The sequence below is a fragment of the Lonchura striata genome, chromosome 6 (assembly GCF_046129695.1).
Source record: "Lonchura striata isolate bLonStr1 chromosome 6, bLonStr1.mat, whole genome shotgun sequence".
NCBI lineage: Eukaryota > Metazoa > Chordata > Aves > Passeriformes > Estrildidae > Lonchura > Lonchura striata.
Window position 1 is genome coordinate 50,657,771 of NC_134608.1, and position 14,632 is coordinate 50,672,402.

The window sequence follows — 14,632 nt, forward strand, 5'->3', positions numbered from 1 at the left end:
ATTGAGATCTGTATAAGAGGCTTCAACAGTCTGCACAGAAGCCATCATCTCCCTGTTCTTGGAAAAAGCACTTTTTATATGCGTCACTTTTTTTGACGCTAACAAGTCTTGCAACCCTTTATCACTCAAGCTGTCCTTGCTTCTCGCTCTGCTATCAGCACACCCACTTGCATGAATAAGTGCTGTGAAGTTTGATGAGTGAGCATGTTTGGGTGGTATTTCGTTGCTCTGGGACAGGGGGTAGGGTTTATTATTATTTTTTAGTGAGGGCTGCAAACAGCAGTAATGCTTTTTGCCTTTCCTGACCTTTCTGGCAGCTGACTACATCGTGATGCAGTTTGGCCGCGTGGCTGAGGACGTGTTCACCATGGACTACAACTACCCAATGTGTGCACTACAAGCCTTTTCCATTGCCCTTTCCAGTTTTGACAGCAAGCTGGCTTGTGAGTAAAGGGGCGTGGGTGAGCATCCTCTCGAAGGAAGCAGTTTGCCATATGATTCCCAATTCCTGCTGGTGTCGCTTATGGTCCATACTAAAAAGGTCAGGGAAAAATACAGTTGTGGAGGACCACTCTGTTGCTGAAGAGAAAGTAAAAGGAATCTTCTAAAAATTCAGGACATTCAGGAAATTATATTTTCCTTTTTTTTTTTCTGTCATATTTTTCTGGAAGTGACATCAAGTTTTTGTAAATAGGAGTTGTTTCTCACGTCCCTGGTTATGTTATGGGTGTGTGCCATGATGTACTGTACCGTGGCTCCTGTAGCACCATGACAGTGGTGTCTTTTTTAAAAATCCAGAATGGGCGTGAGCACTCCAAAAGTTTCTTTTTACATTTAAGAATCATTCCGAGGCTGCAATCGTACCTCAAGGTTGCATTCCTGCATCAACTAATCAGAGCTTCACATCATCCAGCATAATAGAAAGATGAGGAAAAAGATGCACTTTTTTTTTTTTTTTTTTTTGATTGTGCAAGGATCTCATGTAGTATAAAGCCGAGTCTGAAGGTTGAAAACCTCTACTGGACTGAACTTGATGCATTGCTATTGTACATGTAGTAGGGCATGATGAATTTTAATTGCAGTAGGAGGGAATGGAGAAGTGGAAAGCACAAAATAATGTTGCACAAGTCACTTGAATTCTAAGCTGTCATTATGTTTTAACATCTACATGCTTTTTAATTTGTTTCAAATGGAAATGTATTTGCAGTACAGAAAGGGAAAAGGAAAACATCTTGATGCCAAGAAAGCATAACTTATGTTGAATTTGGCATTTTGTAGGCTGGGAATTTATATCCTTGTATTGCTGTGGTAATTCAAACACATATTTTGTATGAAGTGATATAAACAATTGGATAAAGGCACTCTGCAGAGAGTCTGATTATTTTGAACAGGCTGTGTAAAGCTGAGGAAGGTAAATGGAAATATTTTATTAAATTTGTCTGGCCTTTTGAGCTTTTACAATTTGTTGATCTCATTTTTTGAACTTTGAGCAACAGCCACTTTTCATATTTATTTCCCATTGTAAGAATGCTTGAAATCAATTGAAATTGTGTATGTTGTTCTCTGATGTAAACGTGCCAGCTACTGAGCTAAATCCTTCTAGGCAAATCTAGTGTATGCTGCATACAAATGAGACACTGGCAGGACACAGAATAGCTTAAAATAGTGCAGATTTTGCATTTCCATTTTTCTGATCTATCTGGAATATATAAACAAATACCATTTCAAAACAAAACACAAGCAAAGAACAAGCCATTGTTATCTTCTGTCCTGAACATTTCAAAAGCCAGGAGCTGCATCTTGAAAGCACATTGTAAAAATAATGGTCACACGTCTTTAAAAATAATGGCCTTGCTGCCGTTTTCTGTGCAATGTTGTCCAGAATGGCACTCAGAGTAATGGAATTTATGGTCACCAGAAGGGTGTGGAAATGTGAATGAAGTAGTAGCTGTGTTTTATACTGTGTGTATTCAGACCCTCCTTTTATTCCTTATAAACTCCTGTACTGCACAACCAGAGATTATACGATGTAAAAATGAGATAAAATCTGACTGTCTCATAGTTGACAGGCCCTTTTTGACTGTAGGGGACAGGCCACAAAACTCTCCTCAAGGTTGTGCCATTTGGACTGTATCATTTCAACTAACTAAAGAAATATGCTCTCTTCACCTTTGCCTTCAGCTTTCCTTCCCAGTATACAGACAAAGGAATTTCAGATAAGAGATGAAAATAAATAATTACCAGCATTTTTTTTCTAATATTTTAAACAATCTCTGGGAAGAAAATCTGCTGGCTTTAAACTGTTTTATTGGTAGACTCAGCATATCAAATATTCTCTTTAATTAACAGGAAGCTCTGTCTTTTTTTTTTTTTTTCCCTCACCTTTTTGCAAGGAGCCTTTCCATGCAATAGTATAAAATGGAAAGACACCTTTTGTTTGAGAGAAAGGAGCATGGGTTCCCTCCATGAGTGATCCAAGTGCTGAGTCATGAGCTGCAGGGCGATTCTTTGGTTTTTCACTGTAGCTGGTGGTTTCCCACAATTTCACATCCCCATGTGTCATCTCACTGTGGATTTAACACAGAAGGCCCTTAGGCCTTTGCTTACCTCATATCAGCCTTTAAAAACTAGCTCCCAGTGATCACCAGAATTTTTTGTTGGCTCTACTACAAAAGCAGTCGGAATTGCCAGTGCTGTTATTTGGGTGTGATGTGGATTTGAAGAGCTCTGCAGCAGGGGAATGGCTGGATCTGCATGGCTCGAGTTCTGTGCCTTGCCAGTCACACGCTTCCTTTAGAGCCTGAGAAAATGGCACCTCACATGGTTTTCTGCCTCTCCGGGCACAAGCTGTGCCAAAGGAACTGAGCGTCTCCTGGTGCAAATGCACAACCTGCTGGCTTTAGTGGAGCTGGTTTAGGAAGGGTTATTTTTAACCCAGATCGTAACAATGGTCCTGACTCACATCATGGTCCCCCCCAGGGAATTGGCATGAAAGGAAACTCATGTGCAGTGAACTCCTGCACAAGGGTGAGAATGAAGGGCTGGGGAAAGGCTGCGAGTTCAGCATCTTGGGACAATTCTGCTGCCAGCGCATTGTGTAACTTCACTCTCACTGCATGTTCTTCCCAGCCAGGTATTTTTTTTTTAACCTGTAACCATGCCAGGAGGAAAGGGGTGACTCAAATTCCCATCATCTGGACGGAATCGTTCGGGGCCATCAGCCAACGAGCTGCTGAGGGAAAAACTCCCCACAATAAATCGAGGTCACTAGAGGGGGATGTTGACTTGGGACTGGGAATGAGGAACTCTCGTTAAATCTGGTTCAGTTAGAATAGGATTTGCTCCTGATGCCCTTTGCCAAAACCCTAATTCCTCACTATTGTTGAGCATGGTACTGGGTTTGACTCACTTGGCCTTCACCATCTGCTCTGGAAGCAGTTTCAGCGATTAATTTTGAATCTATATAATTTCTGATAGATAATTTTTCCTGGATATTTTCTGGTAAAGGTTATGTGCAAAGTGATGCCACAAGCTTTCCAGCACATCTCTAAATTATGTCCTCTTAACTTCAAAGGTCAAACCAGGTTCTTAGCAAAGAGTCATACCTGAAATTACATTTTCCTCACAAAATTGCATTTTCTTCCCCATCAGTAATAAAATCTTGGTACTAGTAAGTATTTTCAGAGGCATGTGCACACTGAAGTAGCCAAGGAGTAGTTGGTGGTACACTCCTGTTAGTAACTTCTGCTGGGCCTGCATTCAGTGTGCAGCAGGGCATAACCTTGTTTATTCAGTGTGACAAAGAATAGAATGGCCCCAAGCTGTGTATTTCCTTCACACAATCTTAGTGAATGCCTGGATACGGTAGATTTAATGTTATTTAAAATCCCAATATTGATGATTTTTTTGCATCTGCTGTTGATTTTGGCAGAGTTGTAAACAAATTCCTTGCCTGAATTGCTTATGGGCAAATGCTGCATGCTTTAATGAGAGTTCTTAATCTAACTTGTCACTCTGTTTACATCAAACAGTTTCTTCCTGGCCCTTTATCTAATTTTCTTCATCTCTGATGTTCTGTTTCCTTCTCATTCTCTTTACAATTCCTTTATCTGCTCTTCAAGGATGTGCAGCTCAAAGGTGTTTGACAATATTGCTCAGTGATCTCTCCACAGACGAATAATGCCTTTGGTGCACATTCAGTGATGCTCCTACAATGGAAGCCTTATCAGAGGGGTGAATTTGGCCCTTTGGCTTTTCAGTAGAGTAAATTAACACATTAAAAGGTAGCAGATAAAAAAGCTTGCCTAAAATATAATCAGAATTTTTCTCAGTAAACATTCAGTTTTCCAAAGCATTGGTTGCAAATCAGTGAGCAGAGCTGTCCACAAGCCTGGAGGCAGGCTGTTAGATTCCCTTTGTAGTGCTGCCTTATTTTTCCTTCTTTTTTTTTTTTTTTTCCCAAAAGGTTGAAAGTGATTTTGTGAACTGAATTGTGTTGGTGGCCTAAAATAGTTTATTTTTTAGAAGCGAGTCATCGCTCTGTTCCTTTTGTAGGATAATATATAGCACATAAAACAGTAGTGTCACAGGCTCTTTTTATAAATTCTGCTGTTAAAAAATCAGTGATAATGTTTTTGTAATAATTACTGGGCAAATCTCTTCAAGTTGCCTTATAATAGTGCTGGAGCTCCCAGCTGGCTGTCCTCATGAGGTCCTAGCACTGAAGGAGTTGGAGTGAAGCTCTGTAATAAAACCTGGTGATTGCACAATTGAAAAATATCATTGTGGAGTCAAATGACACCACAGAATTTTATCAGTCATGGGGAACCAATGCCATCAATTCAAACTTTCTGAGGTTTTGCTCCCTTGTGGTGAATAAAGGAGGGGCTTTAAACAAGAAGAGATACCTTCTCACTCTTAGAGTGAGCTCTCTAAAAGTATTGGGCATTAGACCTACTTTTCTGCTATTAAAATCTTACCCCTACCTGGGTGATGCCCATTAAAAAAATCAGAACATCAATCCAGTCCATACTATGGAAAATCATTCTCAGTTCTTGTGTCATAGCTTTTTACAAATTGTATTATTAATTAATTTGTGATTTCACATAAGGATAAAACAAGGATGGGGAAAGAAGAGTTTTTGTCCTGAAGGCATGATGAGTCTAGAGCAATATCAGATTATTTTGGTTTTCTTTATTGTAGTAGGACAATACATGGGGTTGCCTGGTGTTCTGGGCAGAGGAGGTTTCTCCTAATATATTGCAGGTGTCAGAGGGAAGATTTTGGATTTGATCCTGTGACATTCTAACTATTTGCCCCACACTATCCCATTGCTCTCCTAAAACATAATTTTGAGATTTTTTCCTGCTTTTACAGAAGCCTGTGCTCACCAATCAGATATCTTTGCTTGGCAATTAAGGACAGCACAGCAGTCACCTTTAATAGAATTATGGGCTGATGACTCAGATTTCTCAAAAGGCCTCATTTTGATTACTAGAATAAAGTAGTTTTATACATATAAATCTTGCAGTAGAGTTAATCTAACTGTAGGTGCAGGCTTCTCTTGTATGTGCTACTTAATGCAATCAGGTTCCTGTTGTTCCTCATGTACAAAAAGTACCTTCCAGGGTTCTGCTCCGTGAGTGTTTGAAATTAATTATGTAGGTTGCTTGCCAAGGAACTAAGAAAAGAATTTGCACAACTATCTCAATGCTTTGGTGTTTTGCTATGAACTATAGCTCAGTAGCTGATACTCACAAATGCCTGTATATTGGATGAAAAATGCATTAAAACTTATTTTGTATGTTGTATTTTATTTAACTGCCTATACATTTTCGTTTACCCTTTTTCAGTAAGGGTATGTCTGTCTATACCTGCACTGAGAAGATTTGAATTAAGTGGCTTTTCTGAAACTCTTTAATGGAACCAGTACCCTGGTTTGCTGAATGGCTCTAGGAAGAGGACACTGTTCAGAAAAATTATGCACACATTTTTGAGAGAAAACCTTCCCTATTCACATCATAATTGGATTATACAATAACACTGGAAGCTTATCATGGTTTTATTTAAGTCTTCAATGGCAGTTTGAAAATTACTCTGACAAAAGCTTGTTAAGCACACGGACTGTAACAAAGTCCTGTTGGAGAGTCAGAACCTCACAAGTACCTGGAATACTTGTGATCTATTCTGTGCTTGTGTACAGGCAAAAAAAAAAAAAAAAAAAAGTCCTGAAGAGTCAAAATCTGTGTTAAAGTGTTAAAGTCAACACAGTCTTCTAGGCTGATTCAACACAGGCCTAGGGATTGGGTCACCTGGGCTTTAATCCCAACGGAGTGTCTGACTGTGTGCAAATCTTGGAACCTCTTTGTGCCTCACTTCCAATGGGTTGAATGGAACTCCTGGGTTTTGGCCTGGCTGTGTCCATCTCTGCTCTGCTGAGAGGATTTCCAGGAGTGCTTTGAGGCTGGTGCATGACAGGTGGTGTTGCTGTGCTCAGAACTCAAGTTAACGCTCCCTGAACCAACCAAAATATGAAGTTTTCTGCTTTCTAAGTAGAAACCACGTAACTGACCAATCTCCTAGGATCAAATCTTGATGCTGTTGAATTCTTGTCAAGGATTTAAGTGAGGCTTCATTTTTTTTTTTACCTTGTGTTATTTTTGGTTACTAAAAGTGCAGAAAAAACCAGTAAGGGCAAACCATCTGATACACTATTCCTTCTGACAGTGTGTGTTGTTGGTTGTGTTTTACTTCCCAGCATCTCCTGTTTTAAAACTATTATTCCTGAACACATTGCAGAGGTTCAGTTAATGCAATCACCTATTTATGCTTTTATGTAGCAAACTGAGACACTTGGCAATTGTGCTGCAAATTGCCTTTTTCTATTTTTGTTTGCTTTTTTCCTTTCCCTTGGATGTGACTCAGTTGTTCAGAACTATTGTTACTGCCCCCTTTGACTCTGTCATGCACATCTGATTTAAAAATAATGAGCCTCATGATTTCTACCTTTATACTACCTTTATACTCAGCTGGGATGTTTACAGTGTTTCTCACATTTCACCCTGCATCTGTGGCTTCTTAGTGAGGCTGTCCCAGTTGGCACTATGCCATTAGAAGTGTCAGTAATTTATGAAGTGTAAGAGTAATTCTCAAAGTAACAGAATGTAATTTATAAACATTTTTATAGATTTTAACATTAAATCTAGCTAGGTTTAATGCTTACAGTTTGGATGAAATTACAAGGAGGTTATTTGTTCAGAATTTTCTTTTCTTAAGCTTGGTTTGCAGCTTGAGTTTGCATTTAGGAGATATAGTAAGCTTTAGTAAGCTTCTGATCCTGCAGCTCCATGCAGATTGCCAGACTGTGACTGCAGCAAGCTGTCAGAGTGATGAGGACACACTAAGTGATGACAATTCCAAAGTCCTGGCAAGAGTGCACTTCTTAACTCTCTTAGGCACTCTTGAGCATCATGTAGGTAATCATGTACCTTTCCTATATTGACTTACCAAATAACAGCAGGAATATTTTCACTCCTTTTGAATTTTAAATTATTTTTTTAAGGCCTACTATCTAGGTAAGTGTAATCTTAACATTTACTCTTGATGTGCTGGAAAATTACATCATGAGATCACTTATTTTGCCACTGCACAAAATCTCACCAGTACACGAAACCAGAGTGTGTTGGGTGGGCTTTGGACACTGCTCATGGAATCAGTAAGGTTGGAAAAGACCTTCAAGACCATCAAGTCCAGCCTTTGATGTTCAGTGTTCACAAAATTTTAGGAGCCCTGGCACCTCATAGCAGGAGGTCTTCATTCCTGAAGTCTGAGTCAGAAGAAGATAACCCAATTATTACCATCCTGTTCTCTTCCCTAGGGAGAATCTCCTGGCCTTCTAGAAGTAGAACTTCTTTGATCCTGATGTGTCTTTAAATATTACAGCATTTTTAAGTTATTTTAAAAATATTTTCAAAGATGTGGTTTAAGCTCAAATAAAATAGTCTTTCAAGTAGTTAGAGGTGTACCAAGTGGGCTTGGTTGAGAGGCAGCTGCTTTTTCCAGCAATTTCATCAGCTGTTGTATGAACAGAGCTTGATAGTCCTGCTGGAAAAAAGCATAACATAGCTATTATATTATATATATATATATCAGCATATTATATAATAATATGCTTTCCTTGGGTTTTGCCTAACAATGCTGCTGGTTTGTGCACCATGACATTTTCTGAAGGGCAGAATTTCCAGTACTAAACACAAATAGAGCTGTGTTTTCTAGTAAAGACTCTGCCTCATTTCCTGTTGCCTTACATGTGGTTTGGTATTTGTTACTAAAAATATAAACTTTTCACCCAAGAAAAAAAAGAGGATTTCTAGACAAAATCACTGACATTTAGTGCTGTATGGCTGGATTGGCAGAAGGCTTTTTTTCCCAATCAGGAATGTTATTGTTCCTTACTGTTCCAGCTGTTGCCATGGGTGAGCACTAGGAGACAGAGGGTCTTCATTTTGAACTTCATCCTGAAGACTAAACAGTTTCACTTTAGAATACTGGCAAAGCAAACCATGTAACTACAGAGTTTTCATCAGGCAACTAAGTTGGACTGAAATTTTCATGCAAATTAATTTATGAGAATGACTCCAAACAACATGGGAACACTGAACAAGTGTCAGGAACTGAAAAGTTGCTCAGCAAAATATTTAAATCAAGCCCACTGAGTTTTCCTAAGTAAAAAAAAAACAAAAAAAAAACCACCCACAAACAAACAATGAGGCTCTATTTCATTCCTAATTGTATTTAGTTGGGGATTCAGTGTTTTATAAAAAGAATGAAAAGAAATTTTGTATACTGTTAATTCTAACTTCTGTTTTAAAGTAGGGCTGCAGCAGGGATGTGTAGTCTTACAAGATTTCTAACAGTGTCACTTCATCACTTCAAAAAGCTGATTGTGGAATATAGCTCTAACTAAGGAATTCTCAAGAATTACTGAATCCAGTGATACTATGACAAGGTTTTTTTTGGTTTTCTTTTCTTTCTGAGAAACCCCAAGTCTGTTTTCAAAAGCACCATTTATTCTGTCTTTTGGACTACACTGCACAAGTCCATGAGGTTGAATTCCTATTTGGTATCACTTCAAATACTTTCTTGCAGGTGGTAGATGCTTTTCAGCTTCATGGTAATCTGTGTTACTGAAATTCCTTGTTTTGCTTTAATTTCCCTGATTTTTTTTTTTTTCCATCCCACCTATAACCTTCTCTTCTTTCAAATGTGTAGGTCTTTCCATATGGGGGACACTCCAGAACACTAAGTCAGCGAAAGCTCTATAAAGTCAATATCTGTGAATTAAAGTGTGTTAAATCCCTGTGTATATGTTCTCATTTTGAAGTAGGGTGGCCTTCAATTCTGGTTGCATAATCTTCCACTTGGGTATTCATCAGGTTGGGCAGCTCAAGGTTGTTGGGGAATTTTAAAGTGGTTAACAGGTTTCAGACCAAGCCCTGGTGAACATGTAAAGGGATTCGCCCCTCTGCACTCTCAGGGTGGCACTTAGGATTTACTGTACCACATTTTTTGGCTTCCTGAACCCAAAGCTCAGCACCTGCACAGTAGAGGCCACATTTCCCAAGTCCTGTTTTCCTACTGCAGTTGTTTTCAGCACTCTCTGATTTATTGCCACTTGTATGATGAATTTAAGATTCTTGACAACAGTGTGCTTTCTGCTTGGGATTTTGTGGCTGCCAGGATGCTGTACTAGTGTAGCAGAGCTTGACTCTAGGAGCATGATGTAAACGATGCCCATAGAACTAGGTTTATTTTACAGTGCCCATCGGAGGGCATGCTTGTTTCTCAGAAAATAATCTTCCTTTCTCTTTTTCTTCCTCATTTCTTTCTGCCTGGATCTGGAGGATGAGAGCCCCTGTTAGCATTCATGCAAGCCATGTCAGAAAAGCACACACAGCGGGTTTCTCACGGAGCCATGCAGCTCTCACATGCTCACTGTCACGCTGCTCTGTCACAGTGCATGTTTGTCCCCCTGTGCTGTCCCCTACCTTGTGTGTCTGTCACCACTCAGAGGACACGGCTGCAGAGACTTGCATGGAAGCTTAGCAGAGAAAATGCTGAACCGAAGCCATTAAATTACAGCTCTCCCAATCCTGAAGAAAGAGCTCCTCCTGAAGGCAAAACCCGGGACCTGAGGCTCTTTAAGTTACTTGAACTTTCCTTGTGTTCACATTGCATTTCAGAAGAGATCACCTTGTTGTTATACTTGCACTATTTTGAGCCCTAAACCCAGAAAAAGGCAGCACAGAATCCAAGGAGTGCAGTTGCAGAGAAGCAAACCCAAGTGCAAACAAGCTTCCTTTGCAGATGTGGAGGAAGTCCAGCATGCAGGCTGGGCAGTGGGATGTGCTGGGAATGGCAGGAGGGTGATCCCCTGCCAGAGAATGAATGGGCACACTGGCACTGCTTGGAGGGAGTCATGGGTTCCAGTGTTCAGTGATAGACTGATAGTCACTGCTTATGTTGTGTTATATTGGCAAGAAGGCAGCCCATACTACTTGTTTCTCATCTAAACTGCTTGATTTCTGTACATATTTCTTCATTATATCATTTTTCACTCATTTATTTTCATGTCAGACCTAATCCCCAGCCTGCTGGTGTAGCCAATGTTTCTTTCTAACTTCTGTTGTGTCTCCATAATGCCACACTTGTGTGTCCCTGCCAGAGTCCTCATGTCTTCTTGTCTTTGTTTAAATGTGGGCTTAACTGGATCACAAAAATTGGACATTATTGGCATGAACACTTCAGAAAATTTGATTTGGAAGGGAGGCCAAAATTTGCTCTTACATACATCCCATGAAGACCTGTTGACACTCAAAGGGGGGAAAAATATTCACCTTTTCCATTAAATGTGCTGCCAAGTTCAGTGATGTCATTACTGCTACTCCACAAAGCATCTAGAAAAAACAAAACCTTGCCCATGATTTAAGGGTGAAACTGAACCTGCACAAGAACTAGCAAATTACAGGGAGTTTCCCTAAGAAACAAGGTCGACAAGAAACAAACCTCTTACTTACAGAGGCTTACTGAAAAACATGTATAAAAAAGATGAATATTGGAGCTTTAATGATTTTTTTATTATCATAAAAGTGTAAACATCTTTTCTGGTGATTGAAACTAAGTTTATTTCAAATTCAAATCCTATACTCAGTGACAGAAAAATCAGGCCCTCTGACAGTTGTATGCAAAGTATAAATGGGACATACATACATGCCCAGCAGGATTGTCAGTTTTAAGTGTGGGATGGGTTTAGTGTATGACTTTTCCAACATTTTCTAGGTTTAGATGTGCAAACATTTGTGCACACATGCATATCAATATGGATATAATCTTAAGAACTTAACTCCTTTGGTGATATCTTCTTTCCCCTCTGTTCAGTGAGAGCATAAACCATGTTGTTAGTTTGCCTTGGGGTTAATAATTGCAAAATATCTCTGAAAAAGTCAGTTACTTGAAATTTTTTTAAAAATAATTTTGAGCAAGTGAATTTTTTCTCTTGAAAAGATTACAAAAAGTTGTTCTCTCTCATGCTTTCCATGTGAGTATCTATTACAGAGAACCATTTGCTTTTCCTTTGAGCTGACTTTTCAGTGGGATTCATCCATGCAGTGAGCCAATATTTACCCCATGATCACAAGACTTGGGCTTTTGTTTCTCCTTTTTGAACAATTTCTTACACTCAAAAACAGGGAAATAAAACAAAAAATGTCTGTGGAGGATGTTTTGTAATTTGTTGCACCTCTAGAAGTATCTAGAAGTATCTCAGAAAGTAAATACTCTAGAGGTGGTTTGTTTCTGAGAGCTCCACTGAGCTGATTTGGTACTTTCCAATGCTGTCTTCATCCAGCTCATGACAGTCTGAAAGATCCAGTGTTTGGGAGCAGCTGTAGAAATACTAATTTTAGAATATTTTGAGAGTATATCTGCCTGTAAAGAAAAATAAGCTTTTTTTCTGACTTGTTTACTTAAACTTCAAGAAGTAGAAAATGTGCTACATGAATGTTTCTGTCCCTAGAAAATGAAAAAGCAGATTAGTTATTTTTATTTTTATTTTTTTTATTTCCACAGTAAAAATTTTCTGATTTATCTCTTTGCCTTTCTTAAATAAACCGATGTTATACAGTAGAATTTGAATATGTTATGGTCTGTATTGTCTTTACATTATATGGGGTTTTAAAGAACGGAATCTATCAAATTTGACAAAAAATGACCTAATCATGAGAACTAATATTTAACCAGACATGTTTTTTCACCACAGCTGTAACATGTCAGGCTTGCTTGCACACTAGACTGTCTTGGCCTGTTTTGAGTAGCCAGGCATCTCTCTTTTTCTTCAGACTTTAGAGGGTTTTAGATAAAGCTGCAAGAATGTGCTTTTGCAAATTAAATTTTTTTAAAGAAACTCTTTGGAATTCTGGAGTAAATGTATTTATTTACCACTATGTGCAACGACTGATTTTAGTGTTTGTGACTACAGAACACTGTGCAGAAATATTAAACTTACTTTGTTTGAAACAATAATGTCTTTCCCTACCCAAGGTCAGAAACACCTCAATAAATGACTTCCACTGGATATGGAATTATTTGACATAAGGAGTTTCCAGTGCCATTTAAACTTTGTTTTTGCAATTTCCTCTGTCATGAACAATATAGTTTGGGTAATCTTGCACTTGGGCAGGTGGTTGATCCAAACAGAAAGGAGCAGTGGTCTGTGAGCACTATCTGAGAAAAAGTAGGGGTGTCTCTTTACTCTTTAGGAATCTGTGTCCCCTCCAAAAAACTGATGAAGTTCCAAAGATGAGAAAAATCACTTGACAGACCAGCCTTTCCAGCTGTGTTTGGGATGCTCAGTCTGTCTGATCTGGTGTTGCATTCATTTGCTTTGAAATACATGGTCGGTATAAAACCATTGATATGTAGATGATATTCTAACTCTTACTCAGGTTTTCTTCCTCAATGTTTGTGATACATGAGGTTAGAAACACAGGATTTTATTATTTTTATTAGAATTTGCAAGTAAATGTCATTTAAATAGAAGATTATTGCACTAGATTGTTCTGTGTTCTCAAAGGTAAGCATAGTTTTCTTATTCTTAGCTGGAAAATTAAAAATCCAAAATATGGATGTTAATTGCAAATGCAAAGAGTTAGGTCATAAACTTCTAAAACATTTATGTGTTCTCCACATACTATTTGATAACTAATGCTCTTTAGAGTATTTTTGGGGCCAGCAGTGATCTTACTTTCTGCTTTCTTCCTGATCCCATGGAACGCCCAAAACAATCTGTAACCATTCTCAAATATCCAGGGAGAATTAAGCCCATTTGTGGGTTTTTAAATCTAGTTTTATCATAATATTTAGTTTTAACAACACATGAGCTCTTTCTTTTAGCATAAACAGAAAATACAGCCATTTCATTTGCCAGGTGGGGAACATCACAAGTAAAGGAATGTGTGCTTTTAAAGAGCCTGACTGCTTCCAATGGGCATCGACCTGAGCTTCTGTAACTTTATCTCAAATTTCCAGCTTTGCTGATGTTCTGACCTATGATTTTGATTCACTTACTTCATCAAAGTTCTCTGAGAATCCTGACTTTGATCAGCAAAGCTCTCCTTCAAATTATGAGTGTTCTCTAGTAGAAGTGAGCAGTCAATAGTTGAGAAAGCTGGAGACACTCATTTGATGGTCCTTTTCTAAAATGCTCCTCTAAGTAGGCATTTCTGTGTCAGAGGGGGGAAAGCTGAGGCAAAGGGTGAAAAGGAAATGTTATTCCAACAGGAGGAATCCCAGTTTGAAGGCTGCTGGTGAGCTGCTACAGGAGGCAAGGCTGGCTACGTTCAGAGAGCATTTACTGGTCCCTGGGGCGGGGCTGCCAAGGCCATTGACACCTCAGGGATGAGCTCTCGAGGCTCTCTGACACCTGGCTGCAAAGAAAGGGAAGCCTTTAGCTCTGTCACAGGTGTTAAAAGTAGCCCTAACAACTCCTAAAGTGTAAGGGATTAGAACCCTTGCAAGGCACATGTTAAAGGGAGTTCAGCTCCTTATTTTCCATGTAAAAATGGGGGTTCACATTCTTTTAAGGGCTTGAAACAATGGGAAATAGACCTGGCAATGAAAAGGGGATCCCCTTTGCTGAGGTTTTGCAAACCTGGGAGAAAATGTCTGGTACAGCATAATTATTCTAGGATCACAAAGTAATGCTGTGCCAGGAGGATTGGCAGCTCCCATCTGGAGAACGATGGCCATCACGAGGAGCTCCTGATCAACACAAATCCACTTTCCCCTGGTGATGTCTACCTGGTGGATTCCCAGATTACAAGGATTACTGGTATGTTTGGAACAATTGCACCTGGCAGCTGTGGTGGTGAGGGCAGTTGGTGGGCCAGAGCCATAATTCAGGGATACAGACACTCTGGGGGCTGGGCTGGTGGGGTTGGCATGAAGCAGGGCTGGGTGGTGACTCTGGATGGGGCACAGGCCCTTCCCATGGGCTGCCCCAGCTGTGCGGGGTGGCAATGCCATGGACACACCCCCCACACCCCATCCCAGAACCGATGTGAGCAGTTCTGTGGGG

At 39.5% G+C, this 14,632-nt stretch overlaps 1 protein-coding gene across 6 annotated transcripts in view; it reads left to right on the forward strand.

The window, feature by feature from the left end:
- The window catches only part of TUB (TUB bipartite transcription factor), a 144,361-nt gene extending 132,175 nt beyond the window's left edge, over positions 1-12,186 (forward strand). For all 6 annotated transcript variants that reach the window (XM_021529503.3, XM_077784282.1, XM_031505069.2 and 3 more), the window contains one exon: positions 318-12,186. In XM_021529503.3, coding sequence (XP_021385178.1) covers positions 318-451 — 134 coding nt within the window. In that variant the 3' untranslated portion in view covers positions 452-12,186. The remainder of the gene's footprint in view (positions 1-317) is intronic.
- Positions 12,187-14,632: the final 2,446 nt, after the last annotated feature.